This window comes from Rana temporaria, chromosome 2 (genome assembly GCF_905171775.1).
Source record: "Rana temporaria chromosome 2, aRanTem1.1, whole genome shotgun sequence".
Taxonomy (NCBI): Eukaryota; Metazoa; Chordata; class Amphibia; order Anura; family Ranidae; genus Rana; species Rana temporaria.
The window spans coordinates 8,069,366-8,096,788 of record NC_053490.1 but is presented as its reverse complement, the minus strand read 5'-3'; the positions used below and the strand labels follow the sequence as shown (position 1 = coordinate 8,096,788).

The following is a 27,423-nucleotide window of genomic DNA, read 5'->3' as shown; positions in this document are numbered from 1 at the left end:
TTTGCAGACTCCAACAGGTTTTCTTCTAAAGCCTCGTACACACGATCTGATTTACCAATGGGAATTGTGTGATGGAAGGGTTTTGTCGGAAAATCCGACCGTTTGTACGCTCCATCAGACAATTGTTGGATTTTCCGACAACAAATGTTGGGTAGCATGCTTTAAAATTGATACCCGATGTAAGGAGGGACTCCGCTGGGGACACCCGATGGCATCTGGTGGCAGGGGACACACTCGGGGGCTCCCACCGATTCTACATTATGGCGAGTTGAATTATTTTCATTCTATATGTAGCAACCTGCTATTTTTTAGCCGGCGCTGCTTTAAATTTAGAGGGTAGTCTGAGCATTAAATGACTCAGACGGTTACGATTTTCCTAAATTTGGGCCTCTGCTCCAGCCAGGGCTGTACTGCGAGTGACCACCATTGTTGTCTGGGGTGTTGGTACCATTCCAGGCCAAGGGTGGCAGCAGTCAGGTCAGGGTGTTTTGGGTGCTCTTCCTCGGCAGCCAATCAGTGGGAGTTGATCGTCTCGATGTGCATGCTGGGGAGGAGTACTTAAGGGACAGACGTCATTGGATCGAGGTCGTCGATCCCTGGTCTGTCGTCCCACCACCCCCCCCGTGAGTGGCCCTCCTGGCCGGGGGTGCGTGTTCCTGTGATCCTGGACCACGTTGGTCAGGAGTTGGGATCCACCAAGTAGGCCCGGTAGTCAGACTGGGTCTACGGTTGCAGAGTGGTCCTGTGCTGTCCGTCCTGGAGGGAGGAAGCCACTTGATGAAGAACCTATTCTGGAGAGCACCGAGCAGAAGGCTGGTACGCTCAGGAGGGGCCCTTGAACTTCATCGAAGGACGCACCATTACTGAAAGGCTGAATGAAGGTCGCCTGTCAGTTCTAAGTCCACAAGAATGTACTCAGGATAGAACCGGGTGCTGAATCCTGCGTTAAGAGGATTTTGGACCAAATATACCTCCCATCAGCGGGAAGGTCTGTGGCAGAGACTTTACCAATTTTTCCGTGCGCCATCCTGGCTGCTAGGCTAGTATGAGAGGTCTGTCCGGGTGCGCAATACCTGCTCTGGCTAGAGTGGCGACGAAAGCGGTGTTGCTGGAAGTAGGAGTGTTTCTGGACGAAGTTGTGCACCTGAACCTACCTATTACCCTCCCACCTCTTCAAACTACTTATTTTCTGTTTAACCAAAGTTCAGCAAATAAAATCAGAGAAAAAGAAGTACACCGTGTGGACATTGAACTTTCTTCCAGCTCTTATCTGATACCCTAGACGGCGGAGGAATAGAGGCAACATGCCGCCCAAACAAAACCAGCAGCTCCTCCAGGGGTAGTGCTACACACATATTTCTATTGTGTTGTAGGCTCTGGGCCTGCTGTCCCTCCATCCCTCTTGCCTTTCTTCCTTCACCCTCCATTCCTCTTGCCTTTCTTCCTTCACCCTCCATTCCTCTTGCCTTTCTTCCTTCTCCCTCCATCCCTCTCCCTCCATCCCTCTTGCCTTTCTTCCTTCTCCCTCCATCCCTCTTGCCTTTCTTCCTTCTCCCTCCATCCCTCTTGCCTTTCTTCCTTCTCCCTCCATCCCTCTTGCCTTTCTTCCTTCACCCTCCATCCCTCTTGCCTTTCTTCCTTCACGCTCCATCCCTCTTGCCTTTCTTCCTTCACGCTCCATCCCTCTTGCCTTTCTTCCTTCACCCTCCATCCCTCTTGCCCTTCTTCCTTCTCCCTCCATCCCTCTTGCCTTTCTTCCTTCTCCCTCCATCCCTCTCCCTCCATCCCTCTTGCCTTTCTTCCTTCTCCCTCCATCCCTCTTGCCTTTCTTCCTTCACCCTCCATCCCTCTTGCCTTTCTTCCTTCTCCCTCCATCCCTCTATCCCTCTTGCCTTTCTACCTTCTCCCTCCATCCCTCGTTCATCCAGGACTCTAACCACACACCCTTTGAGTCACACCCTCTTTAAGCCACACCCAATATTTAGCTAAAACCACGCCCATTTTTGCTACGGAGCATGAAGCGCACCTGCCATGTCACACCTACAAACGAATTCCCCACCCCCTAATTATAATAAGAATACTTTTTTTTTTACACTGTTGGCAACTATGGTCCAGTCACCAAGAGGGTACCCCTTGGCAGAAGATAGGCGAGGAGGAAGAGAGCGAGATAACAAGCTGAAGCTCAAAACATTTTTTTCTCAGTTTAGGCCGATGCATATTCTTCTACATTATTTTTATGTAGAAGAAGAATACGCATCGACCTAAACTGAGAAAAAAAAAAAAAAGAAGTAGTTTTTTTTTACCAAAAATAACGCAAGCGTATAGTCACTGGTTTGCGCAAAAGTTATAGCGCCAACAAAATAGGGGACAGAAATATGATTTTTTTAATTTATTTTTTACTAGTAATGACGGCGATTTGCGATTTTTATTGGGACATGTGACATTATGGCGGACACATCGGACACTTTTGACACATTTTTGGGACCAATCACATTTATACAGCGATCAGTGCTATAAATATGCACTGATTACCGACTGGGGGAGGCAGGGCCCCCATCAGGAATTATGGGGCCCCTTACACAGCTTCAGGCATGGTCCCTCCTGGAGCAAAGGAATAAAAATATATATATATTTGTGTGTGTGTGTGTGTGTGTGTGTATGTATGTGTGTATGTGTGTATATATATATATATATATATATTATATACACACACATACACATACACATACACACACACACACACACACACACATATAAATATTTTTTTTTTTATTAAAAAATTTTAAAAAAATATTAAAAACATATATATAAAAAAAAAAAGTGACCCCCAGTGCCCCGGAGGAGCCGAGGACGTCAATAGACGTCCTCCCGGCAATTGAGAGCCACCTTGTGGCCGTCTTTTGCCTATGGCCGGGATACGAAGTGGTTAACAAAAACGTGAGGGGTGTACTTACTTTTGTGAGTGTGTGTACGTACATTTCTGCTGCACTGCAAATCGCGGTTACAGCATATGTACTCCCCCCCTCCAAGGCCTTTGCAGGCAATTATATAATTTTTTTTATTAAAATATATATATATATATAATTTATTTTATACACAATACTGTATGTAACTCATGTATTTCTTTTAAACATTCATAAAAATCAAACTTTTATTTTGGGCAGAGTGGGCATTAAATCTGAACCCCCGCCCCGTAGCCCAAGTCAGATTTTTGGCCATGATGTAAACCCCCCCCCCCCCGGGTTACACAAGTAGTCAGTTCCAGGGCGGCGGGTTCGCTCAGGTCAGGGGGGGTCAGGTTTGTGCCAAGAACTGAGAGATTCTCCATAATCTCCACTACGGCCAACTGGCAGGATCTACCCATAATCCTCCTGTCCTAATTTACTGCGTGCTGACTAAGGCGAGCTGCGCCAGGAATAAATCGCCACTATCCCATTGCAGAAAACAAGATCACTAAATTGGACGTATCATCGTGGAAGCTTTGGATTTTAATAGCTGCTCTTTCAGAGGATTCTCATGTCATTGTAAAAAAAAAAAAAAAAAAAAAAAAAAAAATTGTTTTAAATATAAACACAGCGGAACCTTGGATAACGAGCATAATCCATTCCAGGAGAATGCTTGTAATCCAAAGCGAGTTTCCCCATTGAAGTCAATGGAAATGAAGATATTTCGTTCCGCATTGACTACTATTGCATGCAATACCGCAGGTGGCCAGAGGCCGGGGAGGGCGTCGGAGAGCCTTGGAAATAGTCGGGGACAGCTCGGCTGATCTCGGAAACACAGTGGGCCGAATTCAGATACATTGGAGTATCTTTCGGCGGAGCGTAACGCATCTCAGATGCGTTACACCGTCATAAATTAGGGCGCAAGTTCCGTATTCAGAAAGAACTTACGCTCTTAGTTACGGCTGCGTAACGTCTGTGGTCCGGCGTAAGCCCGCCTAATTCAAATGTGGATGATGTGGGCGTGTTTTAATTAAATTCACTGTGACCCCACGTATTTGACGTATTTTACTATTGGCGCATGCGCCGTTCGTGAAAGAATCCCAGTGCGCATGCTCGAAATTACGCCGCAAATCGTCATTGCTTTAGACGTGAACGTATCTTACGTACAGCCCTATTCGAACGACTTACGCAAACGACGTAACATTTTTAAAACTCGACGCGGGAACGAGGTCCATACTAGGATACGCCTCATATAGCATGGGTAACTTTACACCGGAAAAAACATAACGTAAACGTTGTAAAAAAATGCGCCGGGCGGACGTACGTTTCTGAATCGGCGTATCTACCTATTTAGCATATTCATCGCGTAAATATACGGAAGCGCCACCTAGCGGCAAGCGTAAATATGCAGCCTAAGATACGACGGTGTAAGACACTTACGCCGGTCGGATCTTAGGGAAATTCTGGCGTATGTGGCTTTCTGAATACAGAAAGAAGATACGCCGGCGCTTCGTAGCACTTACGCGGCGTATCAATAGATACGCCGGCGTAAAGGCTATCTGAATCCGGCCCAGTATTTCCAAATGGCTCCGAACCTTTCCGAGCGTCACCGCCACCCCCGCACCTCTGGCCAAATGCGGTACTGCACACCTCACACTCCATTAGCATGAATTCTGCTCGAGACAAACACAAAACCGAGTCAGGATTTTTAAGAAAAAAAGTTGCTCGTTATTCAAAACACTCGGAAACCGATAGAAATAGAATCTATCTTTGTGAACTACTGATCGAAGGCTGCCATTGGTTCAAGCAAGGGCAAGGTTTACATTTCTCCTGCATGCTGGAGAAATTTCCTTGTAAAATGAAGTCAGCACCATCTAGTGGTTATATTGTGAAATTTCCCTGAAATGCCTTAATCAGGTTTTGAGGTCGCATTATGGCCACTAGGTGGAGCCGAAGATCATAGGAAATAAGACATATTATACACAACACAGTGATTATTTTTGACAGCAGTGTAAATGTTTGAGGCTTTCGCGTAGCGAATGTTTTATAACTAGGGCCCTACGACTGTCTACTTACACTGCGTCGTCCTCGCTCTCTGCACAGAGTAGAAGTTTGGAGCGATCCCGGAATTCTACGGTGACCAAGGAGTCCTGGGTGCTTCCCTCCGGTGGCTGGAGCTCTGCAGAAGAGACATGCAATGTCATATTAAGACCTGTAAAGGGTATTTAAACGGTTATTACTGATATGCCATTAGAGTCCACCCCCGGGGGAAAACAAATCCTCCCTTTCCCCCCACTTTACAGGGGTTAATGCTTGTTTAGCTCCAGGAGGCGCATAAAGCACTTTTACTCCCCCAATCCTCTGCTCTCCTGGCATCTGGGTGTCCTCTACTCCTCTATGTTGCTGCAGTGGACGGACTCTCATGATCCCAACATCCAATTCAGGGCTATGGGTTCTCCAGAGTGCACCAGCACAGAAGTAGACGGGTGCTGGTAGTCTGCTCACATCCTTTAACTTCTAATCCAAGCTACAGGATGCTGTGCCTACACATGGTGTGCCTGTAGTTCCATGGTCTGTCTGGTTGACATCCTTCTCACACCTGATCTCATTGATGGACAGGAACTCCTAGCTGGAGCCTCACCAAGTTTGGAGGAAAATATATATATCTCTCTCTCCATTTCCCCGCTGCCCTTACATCAACCCCAGGGGCGGACTGACAACTCATAGGGCACCCGGGCAATAGAAGATTATGGGGCCCCCGGGCATACAGATTGCCACCACGCCAGGGGGCAGTGCAGAGGCGGGGCAGCTAAGATCTCTGGATTTTACTGAGCCTGGCAACCCTGATGGGGCCCCCGAGTGGCATTGGGCCCTCGGGCAGTGCCGAGTGCTTGAATGGTCAGGCCGCCCCTGATCAACCCCCCGCTTGCCCTCCATCAAAGTAGCAATGCCCCCCCCCCCCCAGTGTTGCCAACCGTCAGTATTTTTACTGGCAGCCAGTAAATAATGGGCACTTTTCTCCTGCCAGTGACAGGAAAAAGTTGCCAGTAAAAAATATGGCTGTGATGCTTGGCTTGGCTCTGTTCCAGTCCAGTCCAGAGTCGGCCAAGACCATCCGGGGTGCCTGCTACAGTGTGTTGGGTGGTGCCAGTGTGGGGGTGAGGGGGGCAGGTCTGGTGGAGCCGTTGCCTAAACAGGGCATGTGATGTCATAGTGAAAGGGAGCAGGAGCCTTCGTTTGCGGGTCTGTGGGCCGGGAGCAAGGCAAGCCAGGAGCATATGTGGTCCTTATCAGCCAAAACAAGAGCACATTCTAGAGAAAAGACCCCTGAAGTCTGGTTGCCATGTCTTTGAGGTTTGTTCTTTTTGATCTCCTGCTGTCTTTAATGAAGGATATTTTGCTGAATAAAGGTCGGGGTTTGGTATTGATCTGCTCTTGTCTACCTGGGAGGTTTGGGTGTTCCTGACAACATTTGTGTGTTTCAGCTTCTCCCTCTACATTCTCCAAAATATAAAATAAAAGGGACATTGGAGCCCCTCATAATGGGCACAAGACATGTGCTGACCCGGGAGCTGAGCAAAGTGATGGTGAGTGCCATTTATAATGAGCACGGCAGATGGTAGGAACCCCTCATAATGGGCACCGCAGGTGTAGAGACACGGGAACTCACCACAGGGATGGTAGGAACCCATTATAAAAGGGGAAAACCAGGTGTGCACATCTGGGAACCCAGCACAGGGATGGTGAGAACCTCTTATAATGGGCACAGCAGGTGTACAGACCCAGGAATTCAGCACAGGGATGGTGGGAACCAGGGCTGATCCTAGGGTCACAGACGCCTGGGTGCAGAAATATTTCTGGCGCCCACACATGGTCAGAGACTGCAGACATACTACAGGAGATGCTCAGAGACTGCCGCTATAGTCTCCGGCTGCTTCGCTCTCCTCCTCTGACAGGAGGAGGGAGGATGGACTCCTGTCAGTTGCCGGTGGAGAGAGCTGCCTCTGGAAGAGGAGAAGGAGGCGGAAGGGAAGCACTCTATGGGCAGCATACCAAGAGCCTCACCTCCACACTCCTCCCCCGACCGAACATTCAAACAGGTAAATCTTAGAGGTATCCTTTCTTCTATGTTCTGCCGATTGTCATCAGGGTAATAGACCAGACCCCCGTCCATCCACAGGTCAAACCAGTGCTTCTTCCAACGGCGCAAAACTGAGCCTGTGGGGAGAGCAGTTGTACAGGTTTAGTCTCCCAGAAGATACTGATCTAGAAATGTATTTAATAAAGTGGACATATCATCAGATATAATTAAATTAAGGATAATACAGCTCTATCAAAAATCATCTAATGAATAATGTCAGAAATTAATGTGACCATGCAAAGCAGAAATCTACATGTGAGATACACACATACAACATACCATCATGATCATCTAGAGTAGCACCCATACGTGCGTCAATGTCTTGGGGAGCAGCCCTAAGACTGGTTGATAAATGCATTCACGTCCCATTCCACATTGAGGCCATATGGTACATAGCTCTTAAGTAAATAAATCCAGTAAACCTCCAGCTTGGATACCCCTCTTATACTGGGTTCCCCCCCTCCAGTGTGGGACAAATTTGTCTATGATTTGAAAGCTGGTACCCTCAAGACTCCAGATCCACGTACATCCGCGCATATATAGGCCGGCGTAGCGCATTTCTCATTTACGCTACGCCGCCGCAACTTAGAAAGGCAAGTGCTTATTGAGGTAATGTCTGGGTACAGTGTGTTTAGTACAGCCCTTCTTTATCTTAGCAATATGTTCACCCACCCTTGTGGAAAAGCTCTGTATGGTACGACCAACGTACTGTTTTCCACAAGGGCAGGTGATAAGGTAGACAATGTGCGTTGTGGCGCATGTGAAAAAATGTTTCATGGGATACTCCATACCCGTGTGAGTGGACTTAAAACTGATAGTTTTTTTCCTCCCACACACATTGTTAATGCAAACCTTACATTTCCTACATGGGTGAAAACCCTTTGAGAGGGGAAAAAAAAGTCGGTTTAACAGGAGGGTCAGAGATGTTAGGCGCAACTTGGTTTTTCAGAGAGGTAGCTCCCCTGTAAATTACCGTTGCGTTTGTGGGGAGTACTGGTCCCAGGATTTGATCCTCTTTCAAGATTCCCCAGTACTTGTTAATGATACCTTTAAAGGGTCACTAAAGGAAAACATTTTTTTAGCTGAAATGACTGTTTACAGGGCATAGAGACATAATAGTTAACTGATTCCTTTTAAAAATGATTAAAAATAGATAAAAAAAACAATCATATAATGTGCCTGCAGTGTAGTTTCGTTTTTGCTGTTGTTTCCTGGTTCTCTGATGTACAGAGAGCCACTAGAGGGCAGTCAGCCAATAGAGAGCAGTGATACTTTGTCTAAAACTCCTCAGCACCAATCCAGTTTCGTTTTACACACAGTTCCTTGATTAGTGACCACCGTGAGAAATCTCCCAGTACTGTGGTTATCAGGAAACAGGCAACCAGGAAGTGTCCAGAACAGAGAGAGATTTACAGCAACATGAAAGCAAAAACGAACAATGAGGACATGAAACCAGGACTGCAGTAAGGTAAAGGAAGCTATTTAGCTAAAAAAAAAAATTCCTTTAGTGACCCTTTAATCTGTCTATATTGTGCAGAGAAGCCGGTAAAAAAAGAATTCCTGAATTTTGAGTCCTGAGTGGTCTTCTGCTTCTCTACTGTAAGTGTAGTGCGATCAATCCTCCCAATTCTATCTATCTCTCCGTCAATTTCATCGTTGGAATAGCCTTTGTCCAGAAATCTTTGTTTTAGGGTCTCTGCCTGGATATGGAAATCTTGGACATTCGAACAGTTACGTCTTATTCTTAATAGTTGACTCCGTGGTACAGACTTAAGCCAAGCAGGATGGTGACAACTATCTGTTGGGATATAACCATTGCGGTCTGTACTTTTAAAATACGTTTTTGTCACCGACCGATTGTTCTGAACTTGGATCTCCAGATCCAAGAAATGAATATTGGTAAAGCTTGCCTCATATGAAAGGCTAATTCCCACTTCATTGGAGTTTAGGGGGGACATAAACTCATCCAGGGACAGCCGGATGCCCCCCTGAATCGGCATAAATGCTCATTAGCATATTCGCCGCGTAAAAGACACGGAAGCGCCACCTAGCGGCCGGCCTGGAATTGCAGCCCAAGATCCGACGGTGTAAGCCAGTGTAGCTGCTGACTTTTAATAAAGACACTTACCTGTCCTAGTCGCCAGTGATGTCGGTCCACCGACCGACAGCGATCGCTCGGTCCTGGCGCCTCCATCCTTACTAAAGGGAAAACAGGTAGTGAAGCCTTACGGCTTCACTGCCCGTTTCCTACTGCGCATGCGCGACTCGCACGGCGCTTTGTGATTGAGGCGGCTGCCTCCTGGGATACACACAGTTCCCAGAAGGCAGCGCGGCTCATTCACAAGAAGATTCCACCGCGGTGGAAGAAGAGGCAGAAGAGCTACTTCCGCATAGCAACCGCCCTTTCAGGTGAGTATAACATTTTTTTATTAAATTTATTTTTTTTATTATTATTTTAGGATTTTTAGTAAAAAAAATAATAAAAAAAAAAAAAATACAACAAAAAACACACACGGGTGGAAATCCACTTTAAAGAATTATATGGAAATCACGTCACCTTATGGACTCGTTTGTGCACAATCTCATATAGATTTTCACCACTCCAATAATATCATCAGATATATTCTCCCATGTTTAGTAAATAAATGCTAAGAAATGTGTATACCTCTCAGAGATCTTGCCTATAAAACACGGCCCTGGAATGTTGGTGGTCAGGCCCAGGGGGGAGACCAGGCTTAAGGCTGTGTAAGGGGTCTCAATATTTCTGATGGCTGACCTGACTGTACAGACTACAGAACTTCCATGTACTGCACAGAACCACAGTCCCGGTGTCTTCTCTTGCCCTGGCTCACCAGAACACAACTACTCCAGACCATACAAAGTCGGTACCGAGCAACTACAGTCTTCAGAGAATACAATAAATTTGGAGTCCACTTACTCTGCCTCCAGAGCCATCCGCTCTTCACTAAAGCCATCGCCAACCGCGGGATCGTCTGCAAGAGGAACAGAGATTAGATCTACATGAAGCCAGTCACACAATTCACGGTAAAGAGTAACCGGGGAAAAAAAATAAAAATAGAAATAGTTTGCCACCTTAAAGAAAACCAGTGTTTTGTCCATGCAATTATATTGCGGAATATAAAAGTTTAATAAAAACCAGCCTGGAATATAAGGGTTTGTCAGGGCTTCCTTCTGAGCTGGCTGCTCAGCTGTCGGCTAATTGCCAGCTCCTATCTCTCCACAGTGACTCACCTGTTGATGATCCTGCTCGTCAGTCCTGCCTACTTAAGCCTTCCAGCTTATTTGCTCTCTGCCTTCGCCAACATCACAGAGACTATCTCCTGTGTTCCTGTTGAAGACTTTGCTTGGCTGACGTCCCTTCTGGCTCCAGACCTACGTTTATCTCTGGCTTTGCTGACTATGCGATGCTGTACCCTGACTATGTTTTGACTACGCTTACTCTGTTTATCTTAATATTATTATTATTATTATTATTATTAAACAAGTGTGATTTAACCACTTCTGTCTCAGTCCGATTTGTGGTTTCTGACAGGGTTAGAACTTACTTGTGCCACTGCCTGCACCACCGCCCTTTGCTGTATTGCAAAGCCAAGCTTGTTGAAGAATCCTCAGCAATTACCAGTCCTGGTAGTGTAAGGTATAAAGGTCCCATACTACGCATCAACGTCATTATGTAGAATGCCGTACCAGCACCAGTACATGAGGACTTTGAGGGTCTGCCTACATTCTGGGGGATGGAGTAACCTAAATGGGCACTAGACCCTTACTATATAATGGTTGGGATTACCAGAAGGAAATTTTAAACAGCTGAATGGAATATTTCTATCTAGTGAAAAAAGTCATCTAAAAATCCAAATACAGAGCTGAAAAAAATAAAAAACACAATGGCCCGGATTCACATACATCGGCGCATATTTATGCGGGCGTAGCGTATCTGATATACGCTACGCTGGCGCAGCGCACAGAGGCGAGAACTGGATTCACAAAGCACTCGATCCCACTCGCTGTTAAAGATACGCTGGGCTTCCTCGGCGCAAGCCAGCGTAGGTGGAAGTGGGCGTGAGCCATGCTAATGAGGCGTGACCCCATGTAAATGATGGACTGAGCGTCATAAAGATACAAATAACGTACGGCGCATGCCCCGTCCCGTGGACGCATCCCAGTGCGCATGCTCAGATCACATCGGAATTACTCTCTAAGATACGTCGAATCACTGCCTACGACGTGAACGTAACCTACGCCCAGCCCTATTCACGTACTACCTAAACAGCGTAAAATACGACGGCTGTGTTCCCTGGTCCATACCTTAGCATGACTTGCGCCTCCTATATGGGGAATAACTTTACGCCAACGTACGACTTACGCAAACCACGTATATTATGCGCCGGGCGCAACTACGTTCGTGAATCGGCGTATCTCCCTCATTTGCATATGTGCACAGAAAATCAATGGGAGTGGAAAATGCGCCCAGCGTAAATATGCGCATACGATACGACGGAGTAGGAAAGTTACGTCGGTCTGATGAAGCCTATTTTCAGGCGTATCTAGTTCTGTGGGCACGGCGCACAGATACGACGGCGCACATTTACACTTACGCGGCGTATCTCGAGATACGTCGGCGTAAGTGCTTTGTGAATCCGGGCCATTATATCCATCTACCTATCTATCTCTCTCGTGTTTTACTGGTCAATAGATTTGTAATTTTGTTCACCCAGTCTGATGATCCAGACACTCCTGCCACACAGTCCAGGTGGGTCTGGGACTTCTCTGCAGTTGAGCAATACAGACTGGCCAAGACCTGCCTCCAGCCTATGATTGGACAATAAATGAGCACCGACAGAAAGCCAAGGTTGTGCCTTTTCTCTTCTGCCCTGCCCTACCCTATATGCACATTCATAAGCTTGACTGCCCTTCTCACTTGCTGACACAGCATAAGAGGGAAAAGAAGAAAAAAATAGTTTTCATCTAACCTTCTTTCAGAACAGACTCAGCACTCTGCTAATTATTTAATTTGTAGAAAATTACATCAGATATTGTATCTGTAGGGAAGCTAATTCACTTTCACAGCCATGCGATCAGGGTCAGCGTTCATCGTCACTCTGAGTGGTTTTTATAATGAAAAAGATTTGATTAAACTTTAATCTAACAGCAAAAGTTATAATTTAATATACCATGTGCTGGTTAAAATAATTGAGATTGGCGCTCTAGAGTTTGGCAAACTACATATCCCAGCACACTAGGTCAGCGTCCTTGCAGCTGGTCAGCTCAAAACATCGGCCATGGAGGACAGAGCAGCCCAAGGGCCCCAGAAATGAATCCCAACCAAAACATTGAACGGGGGCTGGAAATGCTTTGGAACGGGGTCAAGTTTGCAAGACCTTTCATTTCTTTAAATTATATATGGTGAAAATCCCCCCCAAAAAAAAAAAAAAAAAAATTAGGGACCCCGTAAATGAAACGAGAAGCTACATGCCACGTCTGCCAACTGCTAGTGCAGGGGTCATCAACCCCCGGGCCGCGGCCCACTGCCGGGCTGTGGCCTGTTTGCAGCCGGGCCACGAAGGCTGCACTAACAAGCGGCGGTGGAGCGAGCAGAGAGATGACATCATCTCTCACCACCCTCCTGAATCACCGCTGTTGCGAGCAGAGGGATGAGATCATCTCTCACTGCCCGCCCCGGATTACTGCTCCTCCGCCGACACAGCGTGGATGAACACAGCGTGGAAGAACAGTGTATTACAGTGCTGGAGGTGAAGCAGAGAGAGGAGATCATCTCTCACTACCCGCGCCCCCCCACCTCCCCAAGTACCGCTGTTCTCACTACCCACTACTCCAGGTTTGCCTCTGAACAAATGTGCACACCTGTGCTGCCACCACTGCAGTGACAATCTTCATGTGGTGGCAGGTGACAATCCACATCTGGTAGCAGACGATGTTTCAAATGACAAGCTGCATCTGATGGCAGGTGACGTGGCAAGTGACAATACAAATCTGGTGGCAGGTGACGTGGCAAGGGTCAAAATGCATCTGGTGGCAGGCGAAGTGGCAAGTGACAACCCGCATCTGGTGGCAGGCGACGTGGCACGTGAAAATCCACATCTGGTGGCAGGCGACGTGGCAAGTGAAAATCCGCATCTGGTGGCAGGCGACAATCCGCATCTGATGGCAGGCGACGTGGCAAGTGACAATCCGCATCGTGACGTGGCATGTGACAATCTGCATCGTGACGTGGCATGTGACACTCTGGCACATTCTGCATTATGGTGAGTTTTCATAACTATTTCATTATATATTACAATGCAACAATATAAATAATGATCTTCAATCATCCTGACATCATATCAATGATGTGCCAGGATGATTGAAGCGCCAACATCAGCCATTGCCCCGATAAATTGCCCGCGAAAAGCCCCCCGGGCCTTGGCACAATTTTCTTTAACAATGCCGGGCCCCAATGCCAAATAGGTTGGGGACCACTGTGCTAGTGGGTGTGGGCAAAACAAGTCTTGGCCAATAAAATGGGCATCGGTCCACGATGTATGAATTGTAGGACGCTACCTTTTCCTCCATGCTACATTTTACACAATATAGGGTCTGGAGGTACACTAAGAGAAAGTGCAAGTAAAATGAGGCTAAACACTGATGTTAATGGCAGGAATAGTCACTCCCAACATCGGTGGTCAGCAACAGTAATACTAAGCTCCCCTCCTTTCATTGGTGGGCAATAGCAATTATATATACCAGCACCCCCTTTCCATTGGTGATCAGTGGCAGGAATGTTAGGCCTCCCCTTTTTCATGGTTAGTGGCAGTAATAATCAAACCTCACCCCATGCACCTTTAATTGTTGGTCAGTGGCAGTAATAAGGAACCCCAAATATCCTTTTATTAGCAATCAGTGTTAAAGCTACCCTTTCATTGGTGGTAATAATAAAGCTTCCCTTTCATTGGTGGAAATAATAAAGCTACCCTTTCATTGGTGGTAATAATAAAGCTTCCCTTTCATTGGTGGAAATAATAAAGCTACCCTTTCATTGGTGGTAATAATAAAGCTCCCCTTTTTCATTGGTGGTAATAATAAAGCTTCCCTTTCATTGGTGGAAATAATAAAGCTACCCTTTCATTGGTGGAAATAATAAAGCTTCCCTTTCATTGGTGGAAATAATAAAGCTTCCCTTTCATTGGTGGCAATAATAAAGCTTCCCTTTCATTGGTGGAAATAATAAAGCTTCCCTTTCATTGGTGGCAATAATAAAGCTTCCCTTTCATTGGTGGAAATAATAAAGCTACCCTTTCATTGGTGGCAATAATAAAGCTTCCCTTTCATTGGTGGGAATAATAAAGCTACCCTTTCATTGGTGGCCAGTGGTAGTAATATTAACCTCCTGGGACCCGCGCTATAGTCAAATGACGGCTACAGCGCGGATCCCAAAATCCAACAGGACGTCAATTGACGTCCGCCCCTTTGGGCGTTCCCCGCGCGCTGCGGGGAAACTCTGTGTTGGCCATGTCCCTTGGACACAGCCAATTACAGATCGCCGCGAACGGCCAATCAGAGTGGCCGTTTGCAATGCGATCTGTGCGGCCAATGAGAGATGATCTCATATGTAAACATATGAGCTCAACTCTCATTGCCGTTTTACACAGAGACAGCGGTGCTGTCTCTAAAGAGGAGACCGATCTGTGTCCCTTGTACATAGATCAGTCACCCCCCCCCAGTCACCCCCCCCCCCTCCACCTACAGTTAGAACACAATGCAGGGATACATTTAACCCCTTCCTCACCCCCTAGTGTTAACCCCTTCAATGCCAGTCACATTTATGCAGTATAAATGTGAATGGCGCCAAAAATGTGTCAAAAGTGTCCGCCATAACGTCGCAGTCCCAATAAAAATCGCAGATCGCGCCATTTCTAGTAAAAAAAATAAAATAATAAAAAACAATAATTCTGTCCCCTATTTTGTAGGCGCTATAACTTTTGCGCAAACCAGTCGCTTATTGCGATTTTTTTTTTTTTTTACCAAAAATATGTAGAAGAATACGTATCGGCCTAAACTGAGAAAAAAAAATGTGTTTTTTTTTTAATTGGGATATTTATTATAGCAACAAGTAAAAAATATTGTATTTTTTTCAAAATTGTCGCTCTTTTTTGTCTATAGCGCAAAAAATAAAAACCACACAGGCGATCAAATACCACCAAAAGAAAGCTCTATTTGTGGGGAAAAAAGGACGTCAATTTTGTTTGGGAGCCACGTCGCACGACCGCGCAATTGTTAGTTAAAGCGACGCAGTGCCGGAAGCTGAAATTTCACCTGGGCAGGAGGGGGGGATTTGTGCCCAGTAAGCAAGTGGTTAAAGCTACCGTTTCATTGGTGGTAATAATAAAGCTACCCTTTCATTGGTGGCCAGTGGTAGTAATATTAAAGCTACCCTTTCATTGGTGGTAATAATTAGGGTTGTCCCGATACCACTTTTTTAGGACTGAGTACAAGTACCGATACTTTTTTTTATGTACTCGCCGATACCGAATACCGATACTTTTTTTAAATGTGTCCCCAAATGCAGCCATGTCCCCCCACATATTGCAGCCATGTCCCCCCACAAATGCAGCCATGTCCCCACACATAATGCAGCCATGTCCCCCACATAATGCAGCCATGTCCCCCACATAATGCAGCCATGTCCCCCACATTCCAGCCGTGTCCCCCATACCTGGATGATGCCGCATGTGCCGCCGTTAATCAGCGCGCGGGGAACAGCTTTTGTTTGAATAGCTGTATCCCCGCCGCATATAGACACTCCCCCTTGCGCGGGATTGGACAGATCATCTGCGCAAGGGGGGAGTGTCTATACGCGGCGGGGATACAGCTATTCAAACTAAAGCTGTTCCCCGCACGCTGATTAACGGCGGCGGCGGCTTTGCGGCGACGGGTTGGCGGTGGCGGCGGGACAAGTATTCTATTTTAGTATCGGGGGTATTTGCGGGAGTACGGTACGGTATCATTGGTGGCAATAATAAAGCTTCCCTTTCATTGGTGGTCAGTGGCAGTAATAATTAACCCCAAATATCCTTTTATTAGTGTAGCGCTACCCTCGAAGGAGCCGCTGATTGTTTTGGGATCGGCGTATTAAGTTACCCGGCAATGTGTCTAGGGGTGATAGCAGTGAGCCAAAACAGTGAGCGAATGTCCAGACAGTGAATAAAGGTTTTTCCAATGCTTTATTTCCAGGCCAACATCAACAATAAGCGGGAAGAACAGGTTGATGAAGGAAAAGAAGAACCCTGCAGTATCAGGCCTGGACATTAGTTGAGCAGTCCTTGCTCAATAGAGTACTAAATTATAACTCGTCGCCACTCTTAGCTGGAGTGGGTAAAGTGCCCCCGGGACAGACCCCTCTCACAAGCCTGGCAGCCGAAGTGTCACTTTAGATTTGCTGGGAGGAACAGATCTCTCTCACAGACCTGGCTCTAGGGCCTCTGCCACAGGCCAACTACTTCAAAGGAGCTAATGGACGAGCAGAGCGGATCCTCCCAGTGGATTTTTAAGATAGGTCACGTGTGACAGCAAAGTGTACCTGTCAGCATTCCGGTCACCAGATCCCCGATTGGTTCGCTCAAGCCCTGTTGGACAACCTGCCTCCGGGTTCTCCTTAGTCGACCCCCCAATCGAACGGCACCCAGCCTGGGATACTCTCAATAGAACCGGGAACCCAGCGAGTCACTGGGGTCCCCTTTTACCTCCGGATGAGGCTCTGTGTGGCCTGCAATTCTGGCCAGGTGGGCCACGCTGGCGGGGTCCATGGATGCACGCACCCTGAAGGTGGATGCCGCACCTGGAACGGGACCCCGCAAAGATTTTAGAACACATGACACCTGTCACAGATATACCCCTCCCCAGCATGCCTTGCGAGGAAGAAACTTCTCTAATTGGCTGCTGGGGAAAACTTGCTCTGCCAGAATCCCTCTGGCGCCAACTGCTGGCCAGGGATGGTAACACATCCCTGGAGCATAGACCGACCCAGTGGACATTTCTGGAATGACAGGAGTGCCAAATTTAAACAAATAGTGAATGGGAGCAAGGTAACTTTAGCGTAGTGCCCATACTGAAAGTAAGGGGGCGCTACATGTGCATAGATGGTAGTTTAGTTTTCACAATTTCTTCAGCTTCTATAAAACTGAAAACACTTCCTCTGGGATCTTATAAAAAAAATATTATATATTTTATCTTTTGTTAAAATTTTTCTTTGGCGTTGATGAATTCACTTGAAACTGCAAAAGCCCCCCCATAGGGAAGACATCTTGTACCAATGGCTGAGTGCCTCTCACACCCAGGACAATGTGTCTCCTTCCGCCGTAAAGGTCTGGATTCACCGATCAGATCGAATGTACGCCCAGCAGGAGGAGTGAATTCATAAAGGTCACAGGACTCCAAGGGAATCTAAATATTGGAATACCTAAATAGGCCATTGCAGGGGGCATTACTGCTCGCAATAAACAAAAAATAAACAAAAAACGAATGCCGATAAAGACTGACGGCAACTGACAACCAAAGACTGGGACGGATATGTGGACTGACGGATGATAAAAGCACACAGACTGGCAGCTATACTGTATGGCCCGGATTCAAGAAGCAATTGCGCCTGTGTAACCATAGGTTACACAGCGCAATTGCTGACTTGCCCCGGCGTTTCGAATGCTCCCGATTCAGGAACATTGTAACGCCGACTGCAGCCTAAAATCTGCGTGGCATAAGGCTCTTATGCCACGCATATCTTAGGCTGCATTCTTGCGATGGCCGCTAGGGGGCGCTCCCATTGTGCTCAGTGTATAGTATGCAAATTACATACCAACACCGATTCACAATGTTGCGCGAGCCCTGCGTACGCAAGTTACGTCGTTTCCGTACGGCGTGTTTAGCGTAAGGCTGCCCCTTCTAATAGCAGGGGCAGCCAATGCTAAAGTATACCCGTCGTTCCCGCGTCGCGACGTTCGAATTTTTACGTAATTTGCGTAAGTGATTCGTGAAACCTTCTGGGGTCCTCTGCTAGGGGAAATCGCGTAGCCCAGATTTCTCTTCTTTTCATTCTGAGCCTTTGCTCACACCACGGCAACCTCAAAGTCACGCGACTTACAGTGCAACTCTATACGTCCTTGCGGCGTACTTTGGAGCAATGCACACTGGGATATGTACACGGACGGCGCATGCGCCGTTCGTAAAAAACGTCAATCACGTCGGGTCAACACCCATTTACATAAAACACGCCCCCCTCATCCTCATTTGAATTAGGCGCGCTTACGCCGGCCCCATTTACGCTATGCCGCCGTAACTTAGGAGGCAAGTGCTTTGTGAATACAGCACTTGCCTCACTTACTTACGGCGGCGTAGCGTAAATACGATACGCTACGCCGCCGCAAAGATACACACATGTACCTGAATCTAGCTAAATGGGCACAAGTCGGATTGAAGTCGCTTTGAAGGAGTACAGGAACCTTTTCTAAATTCAGAGCGACTTTAGTAGTGCCAAGACGGCTCTCATTGACTTAACATGGGATTTCACATGTGATGCGACATCCCAAGTCGGGGGGCAGTGGGAACCGAGTCTTAAGCCTCGTACACACGATCAGATTTCCAATCGGACAAAGCGTAGGACTTTTGTCCGAAGGGAGTTAGCTGTGAACTTGTCTTGCATTACAAAACGGCAAAGAGTTGTCGGCCAACAAACACAAAACGACATGGTTTTTCAGCTCTTTAGCATCACCCTTTGGGCAACCTCTGCTAATGTTGTGTTATGGCGAGCATTGCTTCTGTGTTTGTACTTTGGAGTTTTGGATCAAGCATTTGTCCGCAACAAAATCCGACAACAATGGTCCGATGGAGCGTACAAATGGTCGGATTTTCCCGACAACAGCCTGTCATCACACAATTCCCGTCGGATAATCCGATCGTGTGTACGAGGCATAACCAGGGCCGGACTGGCCTACCGGGATACCTTGACATTTCCTGGAGAGGCTGTCTGCCCTCGGGGTGGTTTCATCTATGCTGTGGCTGCAGCGCTCCTGCCTACTTGCTTGTCACACAGCAGGGGACCGCTGTGTCACGGAGCTGAGCGTGACATTTTCGGCTGTGCTGTGACAAAGGTTCCGCCCTCCTCCACTGTGTCTATCACACGAGCTGGTCTAGGAGGAGGGCGGGACCTTTGTCACAGCGCAGCCAAACTCACACTCAGCTCCGAGACACACACACACGGGGGGAAAGTCCCACCCTCCTCCTAGACCAGCTCGTGTAATAGACGGCGGGAAATTTCAGACTGAGCTCTGTGACACAGCGGGAGTCCACGCACTGACTGGCAGAGTAAGGCAGCAATAAGGGCACAGTAAGGTGGCGGCAATAAGGGCACAGTAAGGCGGCAATGATGGTGAGGTTGCAATGAGGACACAGAAAGGCGGCAATAAGGGCACATTAAGGTGGCAATGATGGGCACGGTGAGGCTGCATGGATGGGCACAGTGAGGCTGCATGGATGGGCACAGTGAGGCTGCATGGATGGGCACAGTGAGGCTGCATGGATGGGCACAGTGAGGCTGCATGGATGGGCACAGTGAGGCTGCATGGATGGGCACAGTGAGGCTGCATGGATGGGCACAGTGAGGCTGCATTGATCTCTTGTACCATGTCCGCAGTCTCTGACCATCTCTTGTACCATGTCCGCCGTCTCTTGTACCATGTCCGCCGTCTCTGACCGTCTCTTGTACCATGTCCGCCGTCTCTGACCGTCTCTTGTACCATGTCCGCCGTCTCTGACCGTCTCTTGTACCATGTCCGCCGTCTCTTGTACCATGTCCGCCGTCTCTTGTACCATGTCCGCAGTCTCTGACCATCTCTTGTACCATGTCCGCAGTCTCTGACCATCTCTTGTACCATGTCCGCAGTCTCTGACCATCTCTTGTACCATGTCCGCAGTCTCTGACCATCTCTTGTACCATGTCCGCAGTCTCTGACCATCTCTTGTACCATGTCCGCAGTCTCTGACCATCTCTTGTACCATGTCCGCAGTCTCTGACCATCTCTTGTACCATGTCCGCAGCCTCTGACCATCTCTTGTACCATGTCCGCAGTCTCTGACCATCTCTAGTACCATGTCCGCAGCCTCTGACCATCTCTTGTCTTATATCATGTCTGCAGTCTCTGAGGGACTCTGGAGAGGAGTCAAGAATGGGAGCGCCGCCGGGATAGGGGTCATGGGAGAAGTCCGACATGCGTGGACTATGGCGGGGGGTGACTTTAGGAAAACCAGAGCCATCAAGCTGGAGCCAACAGACTGATTCCTGCACGGTGCCCCTGAGAGAAGGTCAGTGCCAGCGCCGCCAGGCCAGTCTAAGGGAGGGGGCGTCACTGAGGTAAGGGGGGGGGGGGGCAGAGTAAATACAATAATGCAAGGGGGCACTGATATAAAGGTTTCCCCCTTATATCAGTACCCCCCCCTTACCTTAGTGTATTCTTTCTCCAGAAGTTCGTCTCTGATCATCAGAGTCCCCCCACATTCATAGGTGCCCCCCCCCCCTTGATGATTGCTCCACTTTTACGTGAAGTTTGCCTATCCCTAGCCCCATGTTCTTTCATAATCGGTCTTATCTATATATTTCACTCTTCCAATGTGCTTTAACCACTTAACGCCCGCCGCACGACTATTTACGTCCGCAAAATGGCACGGACAGGCAGATGGGCGTATATATACGTCCCCGCCTTTCCGTGGGTCGGGGGTCCGATCTGGACCCCCTCCGCTGCGTGCGGCGGGCGGCTTACCTCGGGGAGCGATCCGGGACGACGGCGCGGCTATTCGTTTATAGCCGCTCTGTCGCGATCGCTCCCCGGAGCTGAAGAACGGGGAGAGCCGTATGTAAACACGGCTTCCCCGTTCTTCACTGTGGCGGCGCATCGATCGTGTGATCCCTTTTATAGGGAGACTCGATCGATGACGTCAGTCCTACAGCCACACCCCCCTACAGTTGTAAACACACACTAGGTGAACCCTAACTCCTACAGCGCCCCCCTGTGCTTAACTCCCAAACTGCAACTGTCATTTTCACAATAAACAATGCAATTTAAATGCATTTTTTGCTGTGAAAATGACAATGGTCCCACAAATGTGTCAAAATTGTCCGAAGTGTCCGCCATAATGTCGCAGTCACGAAAAAAAAAAAAAAAAAATCGCTGATCGCCGCCAATAGTAGTAAAAAAAAAAAAAAAATGTATAAAAATGCAATAAAACTATCCCCTATTTTGTAAACGCTATACATTTTGCGCAAACCAATCGATAAACACTTATTGCGATTTTTTTTTACCAAAAATAGGTAGAAGAATACGTATCGGCCTAAACTGAGGAAAAAAATTATTTTATATATGTTTTTTGGGGGGATATTTATTATAGCAAAAAGTAAAAAATATAGAATTTTTTTCAAAATTTTCGCTCTATTTTTGTTTATAGCGCAAAAAATAAAAACCGCAGAGGTGATCAAATACCACAAAAAGAAAGCACTATTTGTGGGGAAAAAAGGACGCCAATTTTGTTTGGGAGCCACGTCGCACGACCGCGCAATTGTCTGTTAAAGCGACGCAGTGCCGAATCGCAAAACCTGGCCTGGGCATTTAGCAACAAAATGGTCCGGGGCTTAAGTGGTTAAAATGTATGGTATGCGGTTACGCTGGTATAATAATGCTGTGGTGCTGGTATGAAACTATTTCCAGGGCTGCTTTTTAGCCCTCAGTCCGACCCTGGGCATAACAGTGTGTCTGCTGCACCAAAGACCAACCATTCCTGTTCCCCAACAATACCAGTAAGGCCCCTTTTACACTGCGGCGACTTGAAAGTCACGCGGCTTTTACGGCGGCCATTTCAGATCATGCCTGTGGAAACTTAAGGTCTGCGGACCTCAATTTGCATCAAAGTAGTACGGGGGACTGACGTGAAGTCACACAGATATGTACGGGACTCATTGGAAATCATGGGGTGCGACTTGTCATGTGACTTTGCAGTCGCGGGACAAGTCGCACAAGTGTGAAAAGGGGCCTATGGGACCTCATTTCCACATCTGCTGCTTCACACTATGGTGTCCTAAGCATGGCTAAATGGACCCCCCCCCCAGTGAGTACTTACCCAAAGAGGAATTGAGGGGGGCCCCCCCCCCCATCTGAGGTCCCCTAAAAACTGTATATTATCCCTTTCACGCCGAGCGTACGCATATATGCGTCCTCGGCTTCCGGGGGTTATACCGGGATGATGCCCGCAGCATCCCGGTACCGCTGTTTAGAGCCGGCGATTGGCTATCCAGGCATAACAACCTGGCTAAAAGCCACTCGGCTGTTATGCCGGAGGAGCGGGAGGGGACATCCCCCCCCCTCCCACCGCTTCTCGCCGCTCTGACCGGGCCTCCCATCCCACCGGGAGACCCGATCCTCGATCCTGCAGCTCCAGTGTTCAGTCGCAGACTGAAACAAAGCCGTAAACGGCTTTGATTCAGTCTCCGCAATGTAAACACGGAAAGCGACGTCACAACGTCACTTCCGGGTTTCTCGGCTGCCAATGGCGCCGGATTTAAAAAAGTACACAGTATTCAGAATCGCCGTTTTCGGCGATCTGAATACTTTGAAGTGCAAAGGAGTGCTCGGAGGTCTTTAAGACCCCGATCCCTCCATAAAGAGTACCTGTCACCACCTATTACTGTCACAAGGGATGTTTACATTCCTTGTGACAGCAATAAAAGTGATCAAAATGTAAAAAAAAAAACAATTTTAATATTATATAAAAATAATTAAGAATTTGTATTTATTTTTTTAAATCGCTTCCCTCCCCGCGAGGTCGCGCAACAAAGAAAAATGCATACGGTAGTCGCGCCTGCATATGAAAACGGTGTTCAAATCACACATGTGGGGTATCGCCGCGATTGCCAGAGCAATAATTCTAGCCCTAGATCTCCTCTGTAACTCTAACCTGGTAACCGTAAAAAAAAAAAAAAAAAAAAAAAAAAAAAGAAGTTTAAAAGCGTCGCCTACGGAGATTTTTTTTTTTTTTTTAAAGGTACCGTAGTTTGTCGCCATTCCACGAGTGTGTGCAATTATAAAGGGCAACATGCTTGGCATCTATTTACTCAGCGTAACATTATCTTTCACATTACACAAAAAATAAAAAATAAAAATTGGACTAACTTTACTTTTTCATTTTTTTTTAAATTCATGAAAGTTAATTTTTCCCAAAAAGTTGTGTTTAAAAACACCGCCGCACAAATACCGTCCGACATAAAATATTGCAACAATCGCCATTTTATTCTCTAGATTCTGTGTGTGTATGTGTATGTGTATATGTATATATATATATATATATATATATATATATATATATATATATATATATATATATATATATATATATATATATATATATATATATATACACACCCGGATTCAGATACAATGGTGTATCTATCCACGGGCGTAACGTATCTCAGATACGTTACACCGCCGTAACTTCGGGCGCAAGTTCCATATTCATAAAGAACTTGCGCCCTAAGTTACGGCGGCGTAACGTATGTGGTCCGGCGTAAGCCCGCCTAATTCAAATGTGGATAATGTGGGCGTGTTTTATTTAAATTAATTGTGACGCTGGCCTGACGTCCATACTTACCATAGGATACGCCTCATATAGCAGGGGTAAATTTACGCCGAAAAAAAACTAACGTAAACGACGTAAAAAAATGCGCCGGGCGGACGTAGGTTTCTGAATCGGCGTATCTACCTAATTTGCATATTCCTCGCGTAAATCGACGGAAGCGACACCTAGCGGCCAGCGTAAATATGCAGCCTAAGATACGACGGTGTAAGAGACTTACGCCAGTCGGATCTTAGGGAAATCTATGCGTAACTGATTCTCTGAATCAGGCGCATAGATACGATCCCGCAACTCAGAGTTACGACGGCGTATCCGGAGATACGCTGTTGTAACTGCTATCTGAATCCGGGCCATAATGTTTGGGGGTTCTAAGTCATTTTCTAGCAAAAAAAAAAAATATGGATTTTAACTCGTAAACACCAAATGTCAAAAATAGGCTTAGTCATGAAAGGGGTTATACATACCGTATTTATCGGCGTATACCGCGCACTTTTTTGCCCTGAAAATCAGATCCTACGGGGTGAAAATGACCGCACCAGCCAAGCAGATACTGGCTGGAAAAAGCGCCCAGAGGCGATTCAGTTCGCATGCGTTGCGCTATACAAGTCATTCATTCACACGCCGATACCCGCTTTCCCGCGCCGAGTTTGAATACTGCGCCGACATATAGTCGGGCAGTCTCGGCTCCTCCCGCGCTCACGTCCTGGACGTACAGGACGTCAGCGCGAGAGTAACCGAGCCTGCCTGACCATACGCGAGTGTACTGCGCTCTGTATATGTAGGCGCAGTATTCAAACTCGGCGCGGGAAAGACGCGAGGACGCCGCAGAAGGACGCCGGACCCAACGAAGAGGACACCCGAAGCCGCAGACGGACCCGACGAAGAGGACACCCGAAGCCGCAGACGGACGCCGCGGACCCGACGAAGAGGACACCCGAAGCCGCAGACGGACGCCGCGGACCCGACGAAGAGGACACCCGAAGCCGCAGACGGACGCCGCGGACCCGACGAAGAGGACACCCGAAGCCGCAGACGGACGCCGCGGACCCGAAGAAGAGGACACCCCCGAAGCCGCAGACGGACGCCGCGGACCCGACGAAGCCGCCGCGCAAGACACCAAAACTGTAAGTACAAAAAAATCATTTTTCCACAGGAATGTCGGGCAACTTTAGGGGTGCGCGCTATACGCGGGAGCGCGCTATACCCCAATAAATACGGTACATACATACATACACACACATATCCAACGTATGGTAACAATGAATACAAATCCCAGAGTATCACCTCCAATGTCATCATCCAAATGTTACAAAGTAACAAGAGCATGCTCGTCCAACCTGTCCCTCTCCAGCTATCGTAGAACTACAACTCCCAGCATGCTCGTCCAGCCCGACGCAGGGATTAAGGCATGCTGGCTCTTGTAGTTCTGATTTACAGGAATGTTCAGGAGCAGCGAAGAGAGAAAATCAAAGCGTTGTGTCCTCCTTACCTGAGCTGATCAGCCTCCTCTCTGTGTGTCTGCACTCCTCTGCCCTGCCTGGATATTTAAAGCTCAGGTAGGATTAGGAGGGAGGGGGGATGATGGGATTTGTAGTCCTCACCCTCCCCTGTGATCAGGGCCCTCTGGCAGCTCACAGACTACACCTCCCATCATGCAGTGCAGCAGACTTCTGGTGTCTTCCAGAAAAAGGGTGACAGCCTGTTATCCTCTTATGGTGAGCGTGTCACCCAGGTGTGACCGGACACTAAGCTGCCGGAGGGTCCCATCCAATCCCGAAATCGATATACCGGGTTTTGGCACAGGCTGACAAAAAATACAATCTGATTGTACAATCTCCTTTAGATCTACCAATATCTATGGAATGTTTAGAAAGGGATTGGATTGTATAGGATTGTGCGCATATTACATCGTTTTAAATAAAAGGGATTGTACCATCAGGTTGCAGTGTGTATGGCCACCATTGAACCATTTATTAATTGTTTATTGATTGAGGAAGATCTTTGCCTGCAGCTAGAAACAGATAGCTAGATTCACAAACAGTTAGGCCGGCGTATCGGTAGATACGCCGACCTAACTCGGAATCTGCGCCGTCCTAAGTTTAAGTGTATTCTAAAACAGAGATACACTTAAACCTATCTAAGATACGACGGCCTGCGCCGCCCTATCTTAGGGTCCAATATTTACGCTGGCCGCTAGGTGGCGCTTCCATTGAGTTCGGCGTAGAATATGTAAATCACTAGATACGCCTATTCACGAACGTACGTGCGCCCGTCGCAGTAAAGATCTGCCGTTTCCGTAAGAGATAGGCCGCCTAAAGATAAACATGCCCCTTAGGTGGCCTAGCCAATGTTAAGTATGGCCGTCGTTCCCGCGTCGAAATTAGAAAATTTTACGTCGTTTGCGTAAGTCGTCCGTGAATAAGGCTGGACGTAATTTACGTCCACGTCAAAACCAATACGTCCTTGCGGCGTACTTTGCCGCAATGCACACTGGGATATGTACACGGACGGCGCATGCGCCGCTCGTAAAAAACGTCAATCACGTTAGGTCACCCTCCATTAACATAAAACACGCCCCCCTCAGCCTAATTTGAATTAGGCGCGCATACGCCGGGCACATTTACGCTACGCCGCCGTAACTTATCAGGCAAGTACTTTGTGAATACAGCACTTGCCTCGCTAACTTACAGCAGCGTAGTGTAAATACGATACGCTACGCCGCCGCAAAGATGCGGCATTGTACCTGAATCCAGCTAAGACTCTTCTCGTTGGTTTATATAAAATACTAACATGGGCTGCGTCTGATTGCTAATAGTCATAGCCAGGGCTGACCCAAGACATTGTGCTGCCCCGGGTCCAAGAATTAAATGCTGCCCCCCCCACACAAAAAAAAACACCAAAAGGTCCCCCCCCCATCCATTATTTTATATCATGATAATTAAAACTAAAATTACATTTATCGGGAATTTAGAGTTACATGCTACAGCACCTTGTCTATAAGCAAAATTATATGACATACCTTTATGTTCAATGGTATGTGGGCTAGGGCAGTATAGGGGCAGGCTGGGGTAGTTTAAGGGCAGGCTAGGGTTGTATAGGGGCAGGCTGGGGTAGTATATAGAGAGGCTAGGGTAGTATATAAGCTAGGGCAGTATAGGGGTGGGCTAGTGTAGTATATAGACAGGCTAGGGCAGTATAGGAGCGGGCTGGGGTAGTATAGTGGCAGGCTAGGGCAGTATAAGGGAAGGCTAGGGTAGTATAGAGTTCTCCTCTTACATCATGGTCCCCATCAGAGTTCTTCCCTCTTACATCATGGTCCCCATCAGAGTTCTTCCCTCTTACATCATGGTCCCCATCAGAGTTCTCCTCTTACATCATGGTCCCCATCAGAGTTCTCCTCTTACATCATGGTCCCCATCAGAGTTCTCCTCTTACATCATGGTCCCCATCGGAGTTCTCCTCTTACATCATGGTCCCCATCGGAGTTCTCCTCTTACATCATGGTCCCCATCAGAGTTCTCCCTTACATCATGGTCCCCATCAGAGTTCTCCTCGTACATCATGGTCCCCATCAGAGTTCTCCTCGTACATCATGGTCCCCATCAGAGTTCTCCTCTTACATCACGGTCCCCATCAGAGTTCTCCTCGTACATC

General features: G+C 47.5%; 1 protein-coding gene across 2 annotated transcripts in view; it reads right to left on the bottom strand.

Annotated features, from left to right (window-relative positions):
- The window catches only part of PLEKHB1 (pleckstrin homology domain containing B1), a 47,275-nt gene extending 21,962 nt beyond the window's left edge, over positions 1 to 25,313 (bottom strand). The window contains exons 1-4 of one of the 2 annotated variants that reach the window (XM_040339797.1): positions 25,259 to 25,313; positions 10,025 to 10,079; positions 6,999 to 7,163; positions 5,022 to 5,124 (exon numbers count right to left, since the gene is read on the bottom strand). In XM_040339797.1, coding sequence (XP_040195731.1) covers positions 5,022 to 5,124; positions 6,999 to 7,163; positions 10,025 to 10,061 — 305 coding nt within the window. In that variant the 5' untranslated portion in view covers positions 10,062 to 10,079; positions 25,259 to 25,313. The remainder of the gene's footprint in view (positions 1 to 5,021; positions 5,125 to 6,998; positions 7,164 to 10,024; positions 10,080 to 25,258) is intronic. The other variant, XM_040339798.1, reaches the window with a different exon arrangement.
- Between the last annotated feature and the right edge of the window lie 2,110 nt (positions 25,314 to 27,423).